Source organism: Elgaria multicarinata, chromosome 17 (assembly GCF_023053635.1).
Source record: "Elgaria multicarinata webbii isolate HBS135686 ecotype San Diego chromosome 17, rElgMul1.1.pri, whole genome shotgun sequence".
In the NCBI taxonomy this organism is placed as follows: domain Eukaryota; kingdom Metazoa; phylum Chordata; class Lepidosauria; order Squamata; family Anguidae; genus Elgaria; species Elgaria multicarinata.
Genome location: NC_086187.1, coordinates 11,213,776 through 11,236,863, shown reverse-complemented (window position 1 = coordinate 11,236,863; position 23,088 = coordinate 11,213,776). Strand labels below are relative to the sequence as shown.

Here is a 23,088-nt window from a genome sequence, read left to right as displayed (position 1 = left end):
GTAGCCTAAAAAACCGGAGCTCATATCCTAAGCGCGCAACGAAGTTATCCAATGTGGATCTTTCAGATAAGGACACGGAGCTTTTATTACAGTCCTGCAAATCTCAGAGCTCATCGTTCAAAACCGAGCTCCGTGACTTCATGCTTCAATGTGGACCACACGACATCTGCTATGAAAAAGATAATCTAGACAGAAAGTTTGAAAAAACCCCAAACTGATTTAATCCAGCCCCTACCAATCCTGTTTCTGATACACAAAGGTAACCCTAGTTTACTTCCAGATAATAATTCATATGAAGGATGCCACGCAGCTTACTTCCCCCAACTTGGTGCCTTCCAGATGTTTTGGATGTGAACTCTGAGCATCCCTGATCATTGGCCATGCTGGATGGGGCTGATGGGAACTGAAATCCAACACATCTGGAGGGCACCTGGTCAGGGAAGGCTGATGTAAGGCAAATGCCATGTGTATCCCGTGATTTGGTATTATAGGTAGAATTCAGCATCAGGAAGCTGTTATCTTTAAAACAAAACGGACAAGTTTCTAGTCCCTGAGATTATAGAGTTCGGCCCAAACCTCTCTGGGCAGTAAAAATATGACAAACATGTCATTAAAGAATATAACGCAAGGAAACATGAGTCCTTCTGAATGCATCCTGCACAGTTCACTTGGTACGGAAGATGATGGTGTGGGCCGCGCACATTAAAGCACGACGAACGAAGTACTCTTAAGGCACAGATGTCAGAGCTGTTTCGACGCTTCCCCAGTTGTCGCTACTGAATTGTAGTGATGGTAGTGGTTGCACGACTGTTTGAAATGGTTCCAATGATAAATAAAGAGTTTGGGGTGAAAAACTTAAACGAGCAGTCTTAAAATGGTTATATTTGCATGGTGGTCATAAGGGAAAATGTTCTTTTGAGTGCTGGGAACGACTTGCCATCTGATTCCAACTTTATCTGGAATGAGAAACAGGAAGAAAAGGGGGTCAGACCTGGGATGTTTCCATGATATTCTTTATCTTAATTTCGGCGGATTTTAAATGTTCAAATTATCCAGTCGTAAAAGAAGTGAGGCAGGGTGCTACCAGGAGCAGGGCCTTTTCTGCTGTGGCACGACAGCTGTGGAACGAGCACCCTCAAGAGGTTCTCCTGGCACCTACGATGTACTCCTTCTGGCATCAGGCGGAGACCTTTTTATTTCCCCCGGCATTTTACCACGCCAGTCTTTTAGCTCTGCTGTTTTAAATCTATATTTTAAATCTGTATTTTAAATCACCGCACTGCTGTTCGGTTTTATATTGTGGTTTTAAGCTGCCATATTTTATATATTACGCTGTACCTTATGGTTGCAACTTCTGTGAACCGCCCAGAGAGCTTTGGCTACTGGGTGGTATAGAAATGAAATAAATAAATTTAATAAATTTCCTAAATGGAACTCATGTCTTAGGGCTCCCTATGGTTCCAATGTCAAACCGTGCCTTCGAGGTGCCTTGGATGGGTGCGTAGCCTTGAAGTGTCATTTTGAGACAACAGACTCCACAAGTGGAGTTATTTCTAGGAATACAACGTATAAAATTAGCTACGAACAAGGCCTTTGCATCTCAAAACACCATACATCAAAGGCACACAGGGCTTCCCTGAGGCCTAGTCAAACACAAGTGTATGAGTTTATTATTGGAGTGGGATCTGGCTTAGTAAGCTATATTGGGAGAAGTTCCATCGATAAACTTTGTACAATTTCTTCTGAGACAATCTCCCCTTACGGAAAATGTTTTTCCTCTTAAGGCTGATTGGTCCCTTAGCATCTGTTCCTTCTGCTCTTAAGGAGCCACTGTGGGCACTGAATGGAGACAGTTATTTTCTTTATAGTTTTGCAACAATGAAGGTACCCAACTCAGTTCAACAGAATAAATCCAGTGCTTGCACACTTTTACTTAATTATACATAACATAGGGATCTCCTATTATTTCCAATGTCCAGATTTTGAAAGGAGTGCTTTGCATGTGGAGTTTGCGCTATCTTTCGGTTCACATGTCTTTCCTTTCTTCTCTACACTGCCAGTGCATAACATACTACAAAACATATTACAAAAACACACACAACTATTTATATAGGATCGCATGTGTTTGGAGTTTTACCGGTGTGCCAGAGTGCACAAGCCCATCAGAAAAATACTGTGCAGGAACGAAACTTGAAAACAAACCATCGACTTTACTTTCTTGCACTATCTGATCACTGCACGCAATCCATAAAACAACGTGCCAAAAGAAACTTGACACACCAGCCTTGTAAATAAGGCTACGAAAGCTACTGGCCTGAAAATAATTTTAGCAAGGTGGCTGAAGGCTGTCAGAAGAGAGTTGGAAAGCTGCATTTCCATGTTGGGCACGGAGGATGGAGTGCTCTCTCCAACTGCAGTCCCTAATCCTGCATGGAATTTTGTGCATTCGCCTCTATGAAATTTCTGGTCACCTCTGGTGAGCAGGCTAGTAAATACAAGACTGTGCTAGTCCTGAATTGTCCCTCTGCTGAAGCTCTCCCTGCTGTTCAACTTATTAATACCCTAGTTAAATCTCTAGTGTTTATCTATCATCAGGTGGGGTGCCTCTTCTCTCCAATGAAGCATGACCGATTTGAAAACTCTCATCTTATTCCCACTCCTCTTTCAGACACTTCTCATGAGGCTAAATTTAGACCCCATTCTACACAAACAGCAGAGCATGTGATCAAGCAATTCCTGGACTGCAATGCTTCAGGTAGGGAAGCTGCATGTTTGGATTATCCCCCATGGGGGAAAAGAATGTGTAGAAAACTAGATTAGGGGCTTCTCTACATGAGCCATTTATTGCATTCTTGTGACTCATGGACATTAGCGGGTCCTTTACGTGACGTTGTCAACCTCCAGGACATCTCCCGAGCTTTCCCCCCTTTATCCTGCTTTCAAAAAGATCAGTGATAACATGAAAAGGGGCATTATTCTGATCAAATGGCTGTGTGAAATGCTGGCGTAGCACTATAAGTCAGCCACTAGATGGCACTGTGCAATGTAAGATAGAAAAAGGAAGTTTTCAATTCAATTCAACTGAAATCACGTGTCTGCTGTGTGAAGAGGCACATCATAATCCCAGAAAGAAACCAGAAGCAGAAAGCCCCAGTAGGATTTTAGCCTCGTGTGATGAACTCATAGAACTCTTCTTCCTAGTTTTCTATGAGCAGGGAATTGATTTTTTAACATGAGTGAGAATATGATTGCCCACCTACTGTCTCTAGTTGTACAGTCCACAAACATGGGCTGCTGTTTGTGTAAAGTGGAAGGGTGTGTGCCTCAGATTAGTTTTGCAAAAGGTGTTTCTCCTCATCTGCTGTCATTCTTTCAGTCTTTCCTCCTACAATTTCTCTAGAGTAGACCCACTATCATTCTAGCAACTACCACAATCCACAAAGCACCACTCATTTTCAGTTTTTTAATGTATTTCACCCTCAAAACAACACTGTGAAAGACAGCCGATTATTATTCCAATTTATAGTTGGGGTGGCTAAGAGTGTTTTGTGCAAGGTCAGTTTGGATGTAACATATGCCCAAGCCTTGTGTCTGCATATGCCGTCCTTTCTCTTCTCCATTCTTGGGGCACAGCAACTTACGACATCTTAGATTAACCATAGTTTCCCACCATATGTGGATCAGACATCTATGTTTTACCAGGATCAGAACAAACCAGGACCTGAAACCATGATTCGAAGATGGTTTCAGATCCTGGCTTGTTCTGATCTTGGTAAAACATAGTTTCCCAGATGGGATGTAATGGAAAACTATGATTTGATTAGCCCAGGAAGTCTTCAACCAATCTGGGCTCATTTCAGCAATGTACGTTCTCTCTGACATCAGTTTCCCAGAGGAACTTTTCTTCTGTCACCCCCAGATTGTGGAACGGCCTGCCGGAAGAGATTCGTAAAATTAACTCTCTCTGTGATTTTAAGGCAGCTTTGAAGACTAGCCTTTTCCAGCAGGCCTACCCAGATCAATGTAAAATCAAGAATTTTTAAGGTGTGTTGATTCCTGTTCTAATGTTTTCCCCCGCCTCGATCCAAAGGGACAGGCGGGTAAGAATTATTATTATTATTATTATTATTAGTAGTAGTAGTAGTAGTAGTAGTAGTAGTATCCACCACAGGAAGATGAAACCACAGTGCATAAACTGGCAACTGGACCTACCAAGTTCCATCTGGAAACAGTAGTAAGTATCTGGATTTCGAATAGTGAAGGCGATGTAGACTTCTGGGGACTTCCCACCATCGTTGCAACTGGACAGTTTTTGCAGTACACCAATAAGGGACTGTGCCAGCTCTGGATCATACACCACATCTGATTTGGAAGGGTGCATTCAAGGAAAAAAGAAAACGAGAAGGGGAAAAAAACAGAAAAAGAATGAAAAAAATAGAAAACTGAGAATAAACCCACTGGATTTAGCCATTGCTGAGTGGTTTCGACTATTTTATTAAAAAATGCATAAAACAGTGACGAAAATTTGTATTTTTTTTTAAAAAATTGTTGCCCTAGGTATAAGTAAGTTATTACGTCAGTCCTTTTACAACTTCATTGGCTGCCAATCCAGGTCCAGGCCCGATTCAAAGTGCTGGTATTAACATTCAAAGCCCTAAACGGTTTGGGGCCAGGTTATTTGAAGGAACGCCTCCTCCCATATGTGCCTGCCCAGACCTTAAGATCATCCCCAGGGGCCCTTCTCCGTGAGCCCCTGCCAAAGGAAGTGAGGCAGGTGGCTACTAGAAGGAGGGCCTTCTCCGCTGTGGCACCCCGGTTGTGGAATGAGCTCCCCAGAGAGGTCTGCCTGGCGCCTACACTGTACTCCTTTCGTCGCCAGCTGAAGACCTTTTTATTCTCTCAGTATTTTAACACTTAATTTAAACTTAAATTTAAATTTTACTGTTCTAACTCTGTATTTTAATCTTATATCAATTTTGCTGCATGGTTTTATCTTGGTTGTGCTTTTTATACTGTATTTTGTGATTGTGCTTTTAACCTGTTGGTTGTTTTATTGTGGTTTTAATTTTTGTGAACCGCCCAGAGAGCTTTGGCTATTGGGCGGTATAAAAATGTAATAAATAAATAGCAGGGATTTCTCTAAGGCAAGGGTGGACAACTTGGGACCCTCCAGATGTTTTGGCTGTCAGTTCTAGCCAGCATAACCAAGGGTGAGGGATTATGTGAGCTGTAGGCCAAAACATCTGGAGGGCCACACCTAGCCCACCTGTGCTCTAGGGGGAAAAACTTGGAGGCCAAGCTCCACCCACTGGAAGAATCCAAAAGGCTCCGCAGGCCAGTTGGGGAACCTCCATAGGTCAGATTGGGCCCGTGGGTTGGAGGTTCCCCACCGCTGATATAAATGATAGTGACCTAAAAATAAATTTTAAAAAGCCAGGTCTTTCCTCTGGTTATTAGGGACCAACTAATTGAAAGTGGACTTATTCAGAGTACAAGAATACTCCCTAGAGATGAAGGAATGAAGCATTTATTTTATTTTATTTATTTATTAAGACATTTGTGTGCGTATTTATTCGTTCAGTCGCTTCCGACTCTTCGTGACTTCATGGACCAGCCCACGCCAGAGCTTTCTGTCGCCCGCCGCTGCCCCCCAAGCTCCCCCAAGGTCGAGTCCGTCACCTCCAGAATATAATCCATCCATCTTGCCTTTGGTCGGCCCCTCTCCCTTTTGCCTTCCACTTTTCCTAGCATCAGCATCAGCATTTGTATCCTGCCCTATATCATAGAATCATAGAATAGCAGAGTTGGAAGGGGCCTACAAGGCCATCGAGTCCAACCGCCTGCTCAATGCAGGAATCCACCCTAAAGCATCCCTGACAGATGCTTGTCCAGCTGCCTCTTGAAGGCCTCTAGTGTGAGGGAGCCCACCACCTCCCTAGGTAACTGGTTTCATTGTTGTACTACTCTAACAGTCAGGAAGTTTTTCCTGATGTCCAGCTGGAATCTGGCTTCCTGTAACTTGAGCCCGTTATTCCGTGTCCTGCACTCTGGGAGGATCGAGAGGAGATCCTGGCCCTCCTCTGTGTGACAACCTTTCAAGTATTTGAAGAGTGCTATCATGTCTCCCCTCAATCTTCTCTTCTCCAGGCTAAACATGCCCAGTTCTTTCAGTCTCTCTCTTCATAGGACTTTGGATCTCAGGGCGACGTATAGATAAAATCATACAACCAATATAAAACAATAACTATACCCAGCTAAAAACAAATTAAACCATCAATAAGCTAAAACCAGTACAGATTTGAAAACAGGATTCCCTCACACTGCAGAGAATGGAGCGACATGTACGAGGACGTGGAAACCTTCCCAACGTGTAATGAAGCCAAAGGACGGAAGTCACTGAACTTTGTTACATTATCAGCAAACCGAACGATCATCGGACCTCGTATTGTACCTGCAGCAATGACGACATCAGCCCGTAGTTCTGCAAGCTGCTCTTTTGTAACCCGATGCCAATCCAGTTCCGCCACAGTGACGTCAGGGCCCTGTGATCCAGCGAGCAATGCCTTCTGGGATTTGCATGTGGCCGTGCCGTGCCGGCAGAATTCAGACTCCAGAGAGAAGCCATTCAAATGGACGTTCTCCGACAGCTGCTGTAGGACACACTGGTGATGATCGCTGAACGTATACGCCCTGGGATGGCAAACTTTGCAAATGGCGATTCCCGTCAGTCCAATGCCACTTCCCAATTCCAAAACTCTTCTGAACAAAGGGGGGGGGGGGGTAAAACCAGCAAGAATTTAAAAAGAAGAGATGAGCAAAAACGTAGGAAGTTTGTTTCCGTATCTGCCTTTCATTCTTTGGTTCTGGCTCAAATGTGCTTCTTCAAGCCCTGGGTCCAATCTACAAGCCAGCTTACATATGAACACTGAAGTTTTCTTATACCAAACGAGATCATGGCCTATCTAATCTATTCTCACACGCTGTGGCTTTTTTTTAAAAAAATGTCTTTAACAGGTGGGCTAAGAAAGACCTGTTGAACTGGAGATGCCGTGGACTCAACCTGAGATCTTTTGCATGCTGTGAAGGAACAGAACTGTCTTCCACTTTTGTATTTACCCTTCTTTTTTTTTTTGGTAGGGGGGATATTATGGAATTAAATATTTTGTATATATATATATCTGTGTGTCTGTGTGGGGGCTGGTCAGTTTCAGCCAAAAGGTCAATGTTTAGGGTAGGTTATAGGAGACAGGCTATTTGCAGAGGAAGAAGAAGAAAAACGGTTTGCAGGATACTTAACTGGGGTCAGGGGAAGAACTTAGGAAAAGAAATTTAGGGCAAACGGGAACAAGGAACTACCCTCCTGAGTGGATGGAGTCGGGGAAGGAAAAGAACTAATTTTAAGAGAAAAAGCTTAAGGCAGAAACAAAGACAGAAACTCAGAGTCATAGGGGAAAGAAAGTGTTAGAGTTGCTGAAACCGTTTGACAGACTGCTGGACTATGACAGTAAGACATTGACTGGATAAAGGATGGATAAAATAGGGAAACAGTTGAGTTGAGTCAGTGGGATGCATTTATCCTTAGTTGATGTATTACTTTGATGCTCATATGCTTTTGTGTGTGTATCCATTCTGATTTTAAAATGTCTTCCTATTAACATTTCCCTTTGGTAAAATACTGAAGTTTGTTGTATGAAGCGTTGTGGTCTCTTTTCTTTTTGGGTTAACCACCCCACATCTAACAGTCAACCCCCTACACTACCCAAAGTAGATAGTAGACCAAATGCAAGAAAAAATGCTCACCTGTTGCTGAAGACTGCAGAATTCTCCAGCGCCCACTCGGCCAAGTAAAGGCCGGCATCCCACGTGACGAGGCCTGTTGTTCCTCGTGAAATGATGGCCACGCTCTCACGAAGTGTAACAGCGTCTCCTGTGGGCTACAAGCGACACATCATGATTTAAGACAATAACATTTATCCCACTTGATACTGTGCTTGTTTGGAGCATGTTTTCTCAAGATGAATCCAAACGCCACAAAAATTGTAATACCTTTATATTAGGACCAACTGAAATGCGAGGGAGACTGGAGCAGGCAGGCACCATCAGAGCCTGCTTCAGTTGGAATCACCCCCCCCCCCACACACACACACAGGGCTAACATCTTCACCGTGTGGGGAAGAAGGAGCTGTTGGTTTGCCCCTCCATTGGGACATGAGAGGACGGAGCAGGGCCTTCCCACCAGCCTAAGCAGTCTCCTTAACTTCTTTTTATTTCCTCCCTCTTCCCTCCCCATACACTTTTCCTTGTGTGTCATGCCTTTTTTTAGAATGTAAGCCTGAGGGTAGGGACTGTCTTCTTTATTGTTACATTGTAAGCCGCTCCGAGAGCCTTTTGGCTGAGGTGCGGGATAAAAATACTCTAAATAAATAAATAATAAATAAAAAATGTGTCAGAACTGCATGCAAGATTTAGAATTCACAAAAACAATCCACATATTTATTTAATTCTTCTTCTGCTTCATCATCATCATCATCATCATCATCAATTTATTTATTTATTACGTTTATATTCCTCTTTTTTTCCTCCTTAAGGAACTCAAGGCGGGGTACATAATCCTCCTCCTCCCCATTTATCCTCACAACAACAACCCTGTGAGGTAGGCTGGGCTGAGTTTGTGACTGGCCCAAAGTCACCCAGTGAGCTTCCATGGATGGATGGGGTCTAGAACCCAGATCTCCTGACTCCCAGTCTGACACTCTAGCCACTATGCCACACTGGCAATAATAACAACTACTAGTACTACTACTATTCATAAGCTGATACTTGCTTCCCACAGCTAGCAACATCAGAGCTTGCAAATATTGGGTAAAATCCAAACTAAATCCTTAGAGCAGACCCATTGAAATGAGTTGGGCTCTAGCTGGTCATGACTAAATCCCTCTCATTTCAATGGGAACTGTGTAGGACTTTTGGGTTTTACTCATTGCTACCACCCATTTCTAATACTAGTCAGCTGACATGGACATTTCTGGTAACAAACCCCAGCCCCACCCCTGTTTCCAACTAAACCAACTGGAACAGGAAAAATATGCCAAACGATTTATCTGTACAACCTTCACCACACTGGGACTCTTTCCCCAAAAGGACTGCTCAGATCAAGACAGTTTCAGGAACAGTTGCAGGGCCTTTTAAGTATAACTTAATGGATGGAGTTCAAAGGGATGTTTCCAGAAACTGGCTCAAGAAATTTTGGGCTTCTCTACATTTTTTTTTTTTAAAAAATCTGCCTTGCTGTGGGTTTCTGCATTTGCTTTCTTTGTGGGATGTGATTGGTGCCATTACACAGGCGGCCATATTGGTTGACATTCAATGCTTTCTCTCTGTGTAGTCCATGTCTCCAATCACTTTAATAAGACAGTGCCATCTAGTGGCACATTTATAGCACAACGCTGAGCTTACACACTAGGAGGTGCGTGATTTCCTGGATATTCCCACATTATCTCTGGTTTTTTTAAACCCGCAATTTCCAGAGGATAGTGCGGGAGGGCCCCCAGATGCTGACGATGTTGTGTAATGGACCCGTAAACTTCTGTGAGTGGCCAATCATGCGAGTGTACTAGAAATCACTCTTTGAAAACTTGCAGTTTGAAATCCAGTTTGGTCCTTTTTATACCAGATTTAGAGAAAAAAGTTGAACTTGCAGGACCTTAGAAAGCACATTTTGTTTCTAGGGAGGAGGAATAGGTTGGCTGTAATATAAAGAAGTACTGATTTGCGTCCCTGTTCAACAAATAACCTGGAAGAGAATGCAGCCCTCTCCCGAAAAAAGCCCCCTCACCCCTGATTTATGGTGTTTACACCTTTAGAGCATTTATTGACATTTGGTTTCAAATTTTGTTATACGCTGCCTCAAGCTTAAAGCAAAGACTGGAGATAATGTGGTATATAAAGTTATCGCTGGGATATCACAGGTTTTCTCCAGTGTTGGCATGGTGCTATAATTCTGCCACTAGATGGCACTGTCTCATTAAACATGATGGAACCTTTCCGAGAAGAGAAGTTTTCAATTCAAAATCATGTCACCTATAAAGAGGCCCGTTGTGAAGGTGGAAAGACTGCGAATGATAAAAGCCCCAGTAAGACTGCGGGATTTTCCCTATGCGTAGAGAAGCTCTTAGTTTCTGGTAGTAAGTGTTGACCTTCATTTTTTGCCCCTGCCCCCTTTGCGTTTCTGCCCACCTGAGATGTGGGCCCTGAGGGCTTCTCCGAATGGAATTTGGCCCTTGAACTGAAAGCAGTTCTGCACTCTTGCCTAACCTAGTGCCTTCCAGAAGTTTTGGACTACAACTCCCAGCATTCCTGACCATTGCCCATGGGGATAGCTGGGACTCAAGGGAGTTGAAGTCCAAAGCATCTGCTCTCAGCTCTTTGTTCTCAGCTCTTATCACAGGGACTAGAAACATACTTGATTAAAAAAAACCCCAAGATTCCCCGACTGCAATGTTAAAACACACTCCCTGGGAAGGGAGTGTGTTTTAACATTGCCGAGTATTTCCAAGTAGAAGTGTGCAAGACTGAACACAGTGGGAATTCCTTATGGGTGACCACGTTTAGCACTATGTTGCATGATTTCTAAAACCTGCCTCGGAATGAAGTAAGTGATATCGAGGATAGGGTCGCAAAAGATGGGAGCGTTATCTACATTAGATACATTTGTTGTTGCTGGGTTTCTTACCAATAAATAGCTTTTATAACAGTGTGTCGTTTCCTTGGTGTTTAAGACATCCCCAAGCGCTTCATACAACTGATCTAGAGGTTCTGCCGCTGTAGATTCATGCTGCATGAAAGAAAGAAATGTGGAATGAATGTATGATAAGAACATAAGAAGAGACTTGTTGGATCAGACCAAGGGTCTATCTAGTTCAGCACTCTGTTCACACAGTGGCCAACCAGCTGTCAGCCAGGAACCCACAAGCAAGACATGGGTGCAACAGGACCCTCTCACCCATCTTCCCCAGCAATTGGTACACACAGGCTTACTGCCCTGGATACTGGAGATAGCACAGGAATTTATCTAACCCCCTTTTAAAGCCATCCAAATGGGTGGCCATCACTACGTCTTGTGGTAGTGAGCTCCATAATTTAACTGTAGGGAACAATGAGGGAGAGAATGGGAAGGATGGACACTGATAGCGACAACAATAAAAAAGCTGATTTATGGCACAACCTGGCGCATGTTTAGATCTGAAAATATCCTACAGTTTAATAAATGGGACGTAAAGTTGGTCATGACTAATTTACATCCCATTGATTTCAGTGGGTCTCTTCTAAGGCTGGCTAAAAGTGCAATCCTAGGCATGTTTAGGTTTTTTAAAAAGAAAAAGTCCTACAACTCCCAGCCTGGTTGGTGGTGGAACCCTGGGAGTTGCAGAACTCTCCCCCCCCCCCCATCTAAACATGCATAGAATTGACTTTTTAGACATCCTTAAAGCAGATCACTGAAAGAAATGGGATGGAAGTTAGTTATGACCAATGTACATCCCATTAAATTCAGTAGGTCTACTCTAAGTATGACAAAGAGCCAAAGTAAACATTCTGTTAATCCTACATAGTGCGTGATAAAGTTTGTTACTCTTGTGTAAGCACGCGTGGCCCTGATTGGGATCTTGGCACTCTGGAAAGGGGGATTAAACCTTCCTCGCCCCATTTCCCCCAAAATTCAATCCCCGCAGAGAGGAGGGTTTAAAAAAGAAAAGAACCTCTATTTGACTATGGAGGCTTTAAAATATTTTTAACCCTCCTCTCTAGTGTGTGTGGGGGATAGACTTTGGGGGAGAAATGGGGAGAAGGAAGGCTTAATCCCCCCATTCCCAGAGCGACATAGTCTTGACCCAAATCAGAGACATGTGTGCTTATAAGGGTAAGGAAAACTATCACACATGATATGAAGTTGCTAACAGCCCTACATGAATGATGGCACATGGATTGCATAAGAACATAAGAAGAGATTTGTTGGATCAGACCAAGGGTCTATCTAGTTCAGCACTTTGTTCACACAGTGGCCAGCCAGCTGTCAGCCAGGGAGCCACAAGCAAGACATGGGTGCAACAGGACCCTCTCACCCATCTTCCCCAGCAATTGGTGCACACAGGCTTACTGCCTTGGGTACTGGAGATAGCACATAACCTTCAGGGCTAATAGCCATTGATAGCCTTCTCTTCAATCTTTGAACATCACACCGATGGCAAACAGAGTTCTATAATCAACTATGCAATGGCAGTCACCTGAGTTTAGGAAATCAAGCCAGAACTATCTAAAGTGCTAGAGCGCAGTCACCTGAGTTTAGGAAATCAAGCCAGAACTATCTAAAGTGCTAGAGCGCAGTCACCTGAGTTTAGGAAATCAAGCCAGAACTATCTAAAGTGCTAGAGCGCTTTACACAGTGACTTTGAAACCAGGGGCAGACAGAAGTTAGTTTTACTAGCAGATTGTCGAATGATATACAGCAGATCAGCAAGGGTTTGACTTCTAATATTTTTTTTTAACCAACAAAAATTTGGCATCAAGAGCATAGAAAAACACATCGATATATATATACAAGAAAAATACAAAGAAAAGGATATTAATATTGATAACGAAATGTTAAGAATGGAACTCCACGAAAGCTCGCTAGAACAGGATAAGTCATTGCTGTCCATCTAAAAGTGAGCAGAGACAGGACAGGCTGACCTTTCTTGGGGAGCTGTTCCGTATTTTGGGTGCCACCGTTGAAAAGGCCTTGTCTTGGATACCTACCTAGCCTATTTCGCACAAGGGAGGGTCCTGAAGTGTGGCCACAAAAGAAGGGAAAGTTTTGGGCAGGCAGCTTCCAGAAACAAACTGGAAAACTGTGAAGCTGGTATAAAATCAGTGTAATTTAATGTGATTGATTGGTTTCGGTCAGGCAACTGTGTTTTGAAGCTTCCAGATCACCTTCAAGGGCAGTCCCATGAAGAGCACATTACAGTAGTCTAATCTGGTGGTGATTAATGCATGAATGACTGAACTCTCAGATGTTGGCTCAAGGAAGCCCAATATCACCTTTTTAATGAGCTCCGATAAGAAGCATCTTCGGTACTTGACTGAAGGCGGATATTTCAAGGACAGCGGATCAAGAACAGTCTGAAACAATCAAACAAGAGCAGAGGTTGACTACACGTCAAGTAGAAGCCATCAAACAGAACCAGTTTTTTTTAAAGCCCTAAATCAAATTACAGCCCAAAGTAATACGTCCATTTTTACAAACGGATGTTAATAACCAATTGTCCACACAAGTAAAGAGGGGAACTCCTATTGGGACAGTATCACATCAGAATGCAAGTGGGGAATGAATGATTAAATGTCCCCCACCACACACACAATGTTATGAATTCCCTGCTCATTGAAAGCTAGCATTTCAGGGAAAAGGCAAAGATTAAACCAAACATTAAAATTGTCTTTCTTTCTTTGTTTTAACAAAGAAGAGTAATCAAACATGTAGTTCTCTGCCTTCATTCTGGTGGTACAGTCCAAGGAGGGTTGTGCCACATGCCCTTTCTGAATATGTAGCTCAGCGCTATGATTTGTATCATAGAATCATAGAATCATCGAATAGCAGAGTTGGAAGGGGCCTACAAGGCCATCGAGTCCAACCCCCTGCTCAATGCAGGAATCCACCCTAAAGCATCCCTGACAGATGCTTGTCCAGCTGCCTCTTGAAGGCCTCTAGTGTGGGAGAGCCCACAACCTCACCAGGCAACTGATTCCATTATCGTACTGCTCTAACAGTCAGGACATTTTTCCTGATGTCCAGCCAGAATCTGGCTTCCTTTAACTTGAGCCCGATATTCCGTGTCCTGCACTCTGGGAGGATCGAGAAGAGATCCTGGCCCTCCTCTGTGTGACAACCTTTTAAGTATTTGAAGAGTGCTCTCATGTCTCCCCTCAATCTTCTCTTCTCCAGGCTAAACATGCCCAGTTCTTTCAGTCTCTCCTCCTAGGGCTTTGTTTCCAGACCCCTGATCATCCTGGTTGCCCTCCTCTGAACACGCTCCAGCTTGTCTGTGTCCTTCTTGAATTGTGGAGCCCAGAACTGGACGCAATACTCTAGATGAGGCCTAACCAGGGCCAAATAGAGAGGAACCAGTACCTCACATGATTTGGAAGCTATACTTCTATTAATTCAGCCCAAAATAGCATTTGCTTTTTTAGTAGCTATATCACACTGTTGGCTCATATTCAGCTTGTGATCTACAACAATTCCAAGATCCTTCTCGTTTGTAGTATTGCTGAGCCAAGTATCCCCCATCTTGTAACTGTGCATTTGGTTTCTATTTCCTAGATGTAGAACTTATGCAAAAAACAGAGAGAAAGAATTGTTGCTGGGAAAACTGGAAGGGAGTCTGTGACGGGCTACAACCCTTCATTAGCCACCCTGCTGCCTCATTTCACCACACTATCTGGGTTATAGATGGGGAATGAAACAGTATTGAGTTATTAAGAGAGATCTACCTTCTGCAAAATAGTTAGCAGTGCTGAAGAATCCTTTGAATTCTTTAGTATCTTTTCAAGTTCCTAGAAAAGAAGACACATGCAAAATTAGTTCTAGGAGCATTGCCTATAAAGGAGTAAAATATTTCACCCATTAACCTTTCTGAGCTGAGCCAAAACCAAGTCAAGGAGGTAGGTGTTTCAGTCTCTCACGAGGAAAGATGTGGTGCTCTGTGAGAATCAATGTGTGGTTCTGTGAGGAACCACACATTTTTGCTCTTGTATTTATCTGATTCCTTATTCGTGCTTTTTACGTCATAATGTATCACTTAAAATGGAAATTCTGAGCAGGAATTCTGAACTATGCAATATTACTTTTTACAAATTTCGGCTTATGATTTGAATCATACTTCTTTTCAAAACAGGACAAAATCTGCTTCTCTTACGCAGGTTTATGGTTTTGCTTCTCACAATATTTCATGTTCACTTATTTTCATCATAACCTGAACACCTACAATTGTCTAGTAAGCAGTTGGCCTTTCCTGAGTTCAGCTGGGAAAATGTTGTCCTTCCCATAGCAGGCTCTTAGTTCAGTGAAAGGACCAAAGTTACAGCATGTTAGCACAACTTTTTCGGTTAGAAGGCCTCTGTTCGAATGATCACACGACATCTGAATTGAGTCAAATGTCGTGAGACAATGCTTCTTAATATACCATTTGTTTCCTCTATGAAAATAATAGTTTAGGAGAGTTCAGCAATTTATGAGGAAAACATGGAAGACCAATAACTTTATTTTAGGTAAATATTAGCAAGGGAGCTGTGATGTTACATGTATGTATATTATGAACCTGTGGTTAGATATGTGTAGTGATGTTACACCTCTATACGTTTATGGTGAAGTAGATCTAGAGTGAGAGTGGGATGAACGATAGGAGCGATGATGTGAGATGGTTGGCTGAGTGAGCAGGTGGGTGTGAAATGATGTGTGCTATATATACAAGGTGCTGTGCATGTGCAGTTCAGATGTGGATAGGGCTTGGGAAGAGAGGGAGGTGGGGTGGAAGATTGTGAAGAGATAAATTGTGATGTGGGGGCTATCTTCACAGGGTTTTCCCTGTGGCTTGGCTGCGTTGTGAGATCCTTTGCGGCACATGACGTCCTGGCCAGTGTGCTCCCAACCAGCCACTTCCGCCTGGAAAATCTTCAGTATCGGAGAGTCCTTTTACTCTGTTCCTTTTAGTTAAAGCGGTTCCCAGGATCTTGATCTGCAAAGCGTCCCTGTGCCTCCGCATTAAACCCTGGGCTGCCTGCGACCTGGCTGTGACGGGGGCTGGCTCTTTCCCCATTCACTTCCTTAGCATTCCCACTGAGTGACATCTATGCGCTTCCTGTGTTAATTGTTAATTCTCTTCTCTGTTATGTTGTTAGCTCCGGAGTTGCGCAGCTCTGGAGTTGCAAAGAGATTCTGTTAATTCCCTTCTGTGATGGGGTGTGAGGTTTGGAGCTGTGCAGCTCCAGAGTTGCATAGGGACTGTGTTAATTCTCTTTTGTTTTGTAATCTGAGCTCCGGAGCTGTGCAGCTCTAGAGTTGCAAAGGGACTGTGTTAATTCTCTTTTGTTTTGTAATCTGAGCTCCGGAGCTGTGCAGCTCTAGAGTTGCAAAGGGACTGTGTTAATTCTCTTTTGTTTTGTAATCTGAGCTCCGGAGCTGTGCAGCTCTAGAGTTGCAAAGGGACTGTGTTAATTCTCTTCTGTTTTGTAGTCTGAGCTCCGGAGCTGTGCAGCTCTAGAGTTGCAAAGGGACTGTGTTAATTCTCTTTTGTTTTGTAATCTGAGCTCCGGAGCTGTGCAGCTCTAGAGTTGCAAAGGGACTGTATTAATTCTCTTCTGTTTTGTAGTCTGAGCTCCGGAGCTGTGCAGCTCTAGAGTTGCAAAGGGACTGTGTTAATTCTCTTTTGTTTTGTAATCTGAGCTCCGGAGCTGTGCAGCTCCAGAGTTGCAAAGGGACTGTGTTAATTCTCTTCTGTTTTGTAGTCTGAGCTCCGGAGCTGTGCAGCTCCAGAGTTGCAAAGGGACTGTGTTAATTCTCTTCTGTTTTGTAGTCTGAGCTCCAGAGCTGTGCAGCTCCAGAGTTGCAGGGGGACTGTGTTAATTCTATTCTTTAATATGGTGTGAAGTCTGGAGCTGCACAGCTCCAAAGTTGGGAACTGCATTAAATGGGTTCTCTGATGTAGTGTTAGGGCTGGTGCAATACTTTTTGGAGTGGCGTTTATTTGTGCTGGTGGGGTGCTCTCATGGGGAGCTAGCATTGTGGGTTAGTTACTCCCCATTCCCATTCATTAAACTGTAGTGGCATGCGGAAGCTGAAGAGGGGCAGGTAACAAGCCTCTCTCCGGATGATGTTGGTTCTACTCCGCCCTCCGGAGTATGTCTCTTCCGGCATTGAAAAACCGGGTTTTAGGTACAGCTGGCTCTGCTGTGTAACAATGATGGAGCAGAGCCGATTCCAGCATACTACAGAGAATAACAACAATGCGTGCTCCTCCCGTGCTCGTGAAGGTGAGGCCTAGGATTTGAGTGTATGGGACTAAAGGGGAAATTAAAGGGGCCTGCAAGTGGGAGGTTATAGATAGAAGCTTACTTATGTACAGTTTAACATCTTAATGCTCTAACTAGGAAATATTTGTTTTATAAAATCCTGCGCCCTACGGCTCATGGCTGCAAAAGGGTGAAGTCATAGAGCGAATAATAACACAAGTCAGAATAAAAGCCGGTGCGTCTTCACATCTCACGAAGTAACGGGGCTGGAACGGGGGTAAATGTCCTGGTGGCAGCATTACTGTGTGTGGGGCAAAGGTGTTGCCTCCTGTGGGAAAGGCCTTCCTGAAAAGGTATTCTCACGGACAGACAGGCAGTAATGCCGCAGGAGCCTGTTACGCAGGTTGGCGGAAGAGTCTTGCAAGATGCAAAGGCTTCTGGGGGCAAAGATTGGTCAGAATGGCTACACTGTTGGGAGTGGGATCTCTGCCATTTTTGCAGCCACAGCAAATGAGCAACCTTGCCACTCTCTCTCATCCTCCCCAACACAGGGCAAGCAATGCTGGAAACAACGGTTTGCCGACGTTAGCTTAGAATTTGCTGAATCTGCTGAATTTTCTGTTCAGTCCGGCTCTGGCACATCTACCTCAAGTTCATGGCGGGGTTAATTAAGCCCACGGGTAGACGGTCTAATTATGGATTAAGGATAGCTTTTCCATTTTAAGCCTCTACTCCTGAAGAGGATTAGGTAGTGTGTCTTGCAAAATGTGTTAGCCCCAGGAGAACTGCCAAAAAAGGTCATGCCCAAGTTACTTTAGGATTATGCAGGGATTTTAATGTAAACTGGGGTAGAAACATTATTCTGCAAAACTAAAGAGGAGCCGTCTTAGAGGGAGGAACGGAAGGAGACGGGGGCGTCGTTACATTAAGGGGAAATTGTGTTGCTTACCCGGGGTGCTTCCTGTTTTTGGCACGATTGTTCTGGGCTGCATTACCCAGGCGGAGAGGGGCGACCACATAGTTTGAATTGAGTATTTTCCTTCCGTTCAGTTCCACTGAGACGGCACCATCTAGTGGCACAAGACCAGGCTATTGCCACTTTAAAAGTGATTCTTTTCATGGCGGAATTTCCAACGGATACTGCAGGAGACGTCCTGTCGCTGCTGTCGTCATGTAAAAGACCCGCAAACTTTCGTGTCTGGGCCAAAGGAGGCGACATGGAGCTCCATCACTGGATCTTCCAACGATCTGCCACCCCCTTTCCCCTGACATCTTGGTGGTTTTTTTTTCTTTTGCAGTTTTCTTCCCCATTCTAAAAAAGCTGAAATGCCTCTTCTAAGGCTTTGTTACTGGCAGGAAGAACTTTATGCTGAATCAGGCTGGTATTTCCAGATCCATTTCTTTTGCCTTCAACCCTGCCCACCACTGGGTGGAATGTGTGCGGGAAAGAGCTGTTGTACAAAAAAGGCTGATGGACTAGGGAGGCTCTTCTTTTATTCTTAGGAATCGGGCCCTATATCAAAAAGGAAGATGAGAAGAATATCTCAATGTTGAGCGGGCTCCAAAACTCATCTTGTGGGGGGCGGAGAGGAAGCTTCTCCCTCATTTATGTTCAGGGGTGTGAAAATCACAGAGCTTTAAAAAGATCAGACTTAGTGCTAGCAATTCGGCTCCCGCAGAGGGCAGAAAGCAGCGTGTGATCAGAACAATAGCCCAGAGCATGCGCAGAGTGCCTTTCCCTCCCTGCTCTGTTAGTTATCCCAAGGAACAGGGGTGGAAAGAAGCTGCCAAGTCAGAAGTGGGTGAAGATTTCCAGGTTGTTTTGAGTCCTGGCACTTAAAGAAGGAAGATGGTGAGATGGGGCAGCGTGTAAGGGAAAAGAGGGCCGTAACTACATAGGAGCATTATTGAAGTTGTTTTATTTTAATTAAAATAAAAGAGCAGTGTGGTGTAGTGGCTAGAGTGTTGGAATAGGACTCAGGAGACCGAGGTTCTAGTCCCCAGTCAGCCATGGATGCTGACTGGGTGACTTTGGGACAGTCACTGACTCTCAGCCCAGTCTACCTCGCAGGGCTGTTGTGAGGATAAAAAAAACGGGAAGGGGAAGGATCATGTAAGCTACCTCGCGTCCCTTCCAAGAGAAAAAAAGCGGCATATAAATGTAATAAAAAATAAAATTAAAATAATCGGTTATCACCTCCGTCAAACACATACACAGGCAATGTTTTCAAAGCAGCACGCAAGGCGGAAACCAAGCCCAACTCATACTTGGAGCGGACCCATTGAAAGCAATAGGATCGCCAACTTCAGTCCCAATGATTTCAACGGCGCTTCTCCACCTATGCCAAAATCTGCCCCCCCCCCAAAGCCCCAGCCCAAGAAGAAAACACCTACCTTTAAAATAAAGCACTTGAAAACAAAATACCAAACCTCGAATCCGGACAACATCGCTCATTCCTCCCCAATGACCACGATAGCTCAGGACGATGGGGCCTGTAGTCCACCACATCTCGACCCGGGTGGTGGTGGGGAAAGGGTAATATAAAAGGGGCGTTCTCGAAATCCTCCCCCCTGCCATCACACACACACACACACACACACACACACTTTTGTGTTTAAAGCAACGCGGGGTAGTGCTGCTGCTGGTGGTGGTGGAACATCGGCATCCCGCCGTGTCCCTCCCCGCTTTCCAGCGGTGCAAGAACCCTACGGGTGTCGACTCCGAAGCCGGCGTGTCTCCTCCTGCCCCCGAAAGGCGACGCCCCATTAGAGCCGCCCCCCCGCATGCTCCCCCCTTCAGCCGCCCCCCCCCCGTCCTGCCGAGGCGCCCCCTCCTTCCTCCCGAGGATCAGCCCCGACGGCGCGTCCTGGCGCTGCGCTCACCTGCCAGGGGAGCTCGGCCAGGCGCGTCCCGGCCAGGTAGCCCTGCTGGAAGCGGCGCGCCAGCCTCCCTTCCTCGGCCTCCCCTTCCTCCGCGGCGGCGGCGGCTCGTGGCTCCTCCATCAGCAGCGGCTCCTCCTCCGCTGCCCGCGGGCTGCCAAGCCGCGCCTCCCCGGCCTTCCGGAGCGCGCAGGGAGGGCGAGGCATCGCGGGCCACGCGTCTCCGGCCTTCCCCAACCCCGTAGCCCTGCAGTCCTTCCGGACTCCAACTCCCATCCGCCCCTGGTAGCCGGGGGTGGTGGGACTTGTAGTGCAACGCGTCCTCTGCAGGGAGCCAAGTGCTTTCCTTTCAGACCCGAGCTCGTCCTGCCCCGTTTGCGTCCAGGGCGCTGCCCGGTTCCCTCGTTGCTTAGCAAAAAACGAAACAACCCCCCCCCCCCGCCAAGCGCAACAGAGGCAGTGTGGTGTAGTGGTGAGAGCTCACTGTAAATCCAGCTTCTTTCATGTAATGCAGTGTGGTGTAGCAGTTAGAGCGTTAGACTAGGGCTCCGAAGATCCTGGTTGGAATTCCCACTGGACTATGAAGCTCACTGGGTGATTTTGGGCCGGGCACTGATTCTCAACCTGACCTACCTCACAGGGTTGTTGTGAGGATAAAATAGAAAAGTGGAGGATCGTGTACACTGCCTTGGGCTTCTTGGAGGAAAGGCGGGATGTACATGTAATAGTAAACAAAATAAATACACCTTTAGGATCTTAGAGGAGGGTTGGATCCAGGTCTAGGCACATGTGCGCACAGAGGCGGACTTCCAGCCCTCTGAAAAGGCTGGCTTGGGGATGCTAGATGTTGTAGTTCAATGCATTTAGAGGGCCACAGTTTGGAGTGGTCTTCTGCTATACAGAGGGCAGGGTGGGGGATGATTCTGCTGAATAGTTCTTGGGCATGGAAGGGCCCCCAAAACTGGCCAGAGGCAGTGATTCAGAGTGAGCGGAGCCCCTCCATCAGTAGAAGGCGGATCCTGGATCCAACCCAAAGTGACTGGAGGAAAAGGAAACAAAAAGGAACTGAATATTGACCCATCAGGAGAAGTGCACCATGCTGTCCCCTGTGTTTCCTCCATTCAGAGGAAGCAGGAAATCCAAGCTATGTCCCAGCCCACGGTGGACGAAGGAGAAGAGTCAGAGGGTACCTCGTAGGCCTTGTCCCAGTACATCCTCTCGTTTGATGCAGGAGATTGAGAGCTTGAGCATCCCCAAGAGATGGCTGTCCAGCTTCAGGTTAAAGAACTCTCAGCCAAGGAGGAGCCCGCCTGTCCACCCCTCTAGGTAATTGGTTCCGACTATAGTTTCGCCTAATGTTCAACCGCAATCTACCCTCCGGCAAGGGTGTGAACGAGTGTGTTGCTGTTTTCATATCTGTGAAATGATTGAGGATGCGTGTGTTGTCTTGAGAAGGACACATACTTGCCAGACATATCTGCTCCAATGAGTTTGCGAATGGGAAACACACACACACACACGGATATGGCAAAAAGAAATATATTTCTTTGTAGTCCCATGTCCCATATACAGTAAATGAATCAAGCCTGTGTTACACATGCGGCAGGGGGAAAAATCCATGCAAGTAAAAAATAAAATAAAAACACTTCTCCTCCTTTTCATCATCATTGCAAAGAGGAAGGTTCTAGCTTGTGCTGGATGGGGTTACACTTCCCCTGAAGACACAGGTTTGCAGCTGGGGTGTACTCTTGGATTCAGCCCTGAGCCTAGATGCCCAGGTTTCGGCGGTGGCCTGAAGTGCATTTGCACAGTTAGAGCTAGTGCACCAGCTGCACCCGTTCCTAGAGATGTCAGGCCTGGCCACGGTGACACATGCCTTAGTTACATCCCAATTGGATTACTGTAACACGCTCTACGTGGGGCTGCCTTTAAACAGTGTTCGGAAACTCCATCTGGTTCAAAGAGCTGCAGCCAGATTGTTGACCGGGGCTGGTTACAGGGAGCAGACAACTCCCCTGTTAAAAGAGCTTCACTGCCTTCCAGTCTGTTTCCAGGCACAATTCAAAGTGCTGGTTATGACCTATAAAGCCCTATATGGCTCGGGTCCAGGTTATCTGAAAGACCGTATTCTCCCTTATGAGCCTGCCCGTGCTTTGAGATCTTCTGGGGAAGCCCGTCTTTCAGTCCCACCGTCTTCACAGGCATGCTTGGTGGGAACATGGGAGAGGGCCTTCTCGGTGGCTGCTCCGGTGCTTTGGAACTCTCTTCCCAGGGTAGCTAGACTGGCTCCCTCCTTGATGGGCTTTCGGAAGCAGGCAAAAACTTCTTTGTTCTGGCAGGCCTTAGGAGAATAATCTGGTCCTCCATCTATGTTAAGGACTTGTAAAATTGTCGTGTATTTTAAACCTTTAATGTTTTAATATTGCATTTTATTTTATTTTAATTTTTGTACATTTCTTTTCCTAGGTTTTAAAATGCATATATTTTAAATTTTGTAAGGCCGCCTTGAGGCCCAGTATTGGGCAAAAGGCGGGATAATAATAATAATAATAATACTATGACAGTTCTCTCAGTGCTATGCTAGTTGGTCAGTTTTGCATAGGATAGTTGGTTGGTTTTGCACATGGTGTAGTGTGCTAACATATGCATGATGTGCATGAGCTAGAATAAACCTGAACAAGCTTCGGACTTGTGCACTTTCCCCTCCAAAATAGAGAGGAGGAAGACTTCAGAGGCATTTAGTTTAGTTTCCATAGAATCCTGGCTTAGAATCCAGGCTTAGTGAACCAGAGATGATGGTTCATAATGAATTCTGATTACTTTGAGCTCCATCACACCAACGATTTATCACCCACCCGCCATGCCTGGTATGTGGTTTTTCAGCACGGGACTCACATGACATCGTCCCTGTCCTGCACTCATCTCACCCTTTCCTCCTACTTCGTTGCGTTTTATTTTGGTGCGGGGAAAGTCTGGATTATTTTCCCCTCTCGCTTTTTTCCTTTGTTAGGGGCGTGTGCTAATGGAGTCTTGCTGGCGAAAGGAGAGCGCGGGGCGGCTCTCCTCCTCTAGCACGGTTGTGGTAGGGACTTGTTAGTTGGTTGAATGGACTTTTTAGTGCTCCAACCCTCCCTCCCTGCCCCCACTGCCCACAGAAACGGAGCC

General features: G+C 45.3%; 1 protein-coding gene across 1 annotated transcript; it reads right to left on the bottom strand.

The window, feature by feature from the left end:
* Positions 1-217: 217 nt before the first annotated feature.
* On the bottom strand, positions 218-20,130 carry EEF2KMT (eukaryotic elongation factor 2 lysine methyltransferase). Its single transcript, XM_063143436.1, has 8 exons — positions 19,927-20,130; positions 14,527-14,589; positions 13,078-13,158; positions 10,733-10,834; positions 7,801-7,934; positions 6,452-6,759; positions 4,213-4,362; positions 218-956 (listed from the first exon to the last, which is right to left on the bottom strand). The coding sequence occupies exons 1-8, from the start codon at positions 20,128-20,130 to the stop codon at positions 856-858; spliced, it is 1,143 nt and encodes a 380-aa protein (XP_062999506.1). The 3' UTR covers positions 218-855.
* Positions 20,131-23,088: the final 2,958 nt, after the last annotated feature.

Bases quoted from the DNA above. Each gene is read 5' to 3' on its own strand.
- EEF2KMT (XM_063143436.1), bottom strand. From the start codon at position 20,130: ATGCCTCGCCCTCCCTGCGCGCTCCGGAAGGCCGGGGAGGCGCGGCTT. The intron at 10,835-13,077 runs GTGATATTGGGC...TCTTTCATGCAG, and splicing joins TATCGGAGCTCATTAAAAAG to CATGAATCTACAGCGGCAGA. The intron at 6,760-7,800 runs GTGAGCATTTTT...CCCTTTGTTCAG, and splicing joins TCTGCAGTCTTCAGCAACAG to AAGAGTTTTGGAATTGGGAA.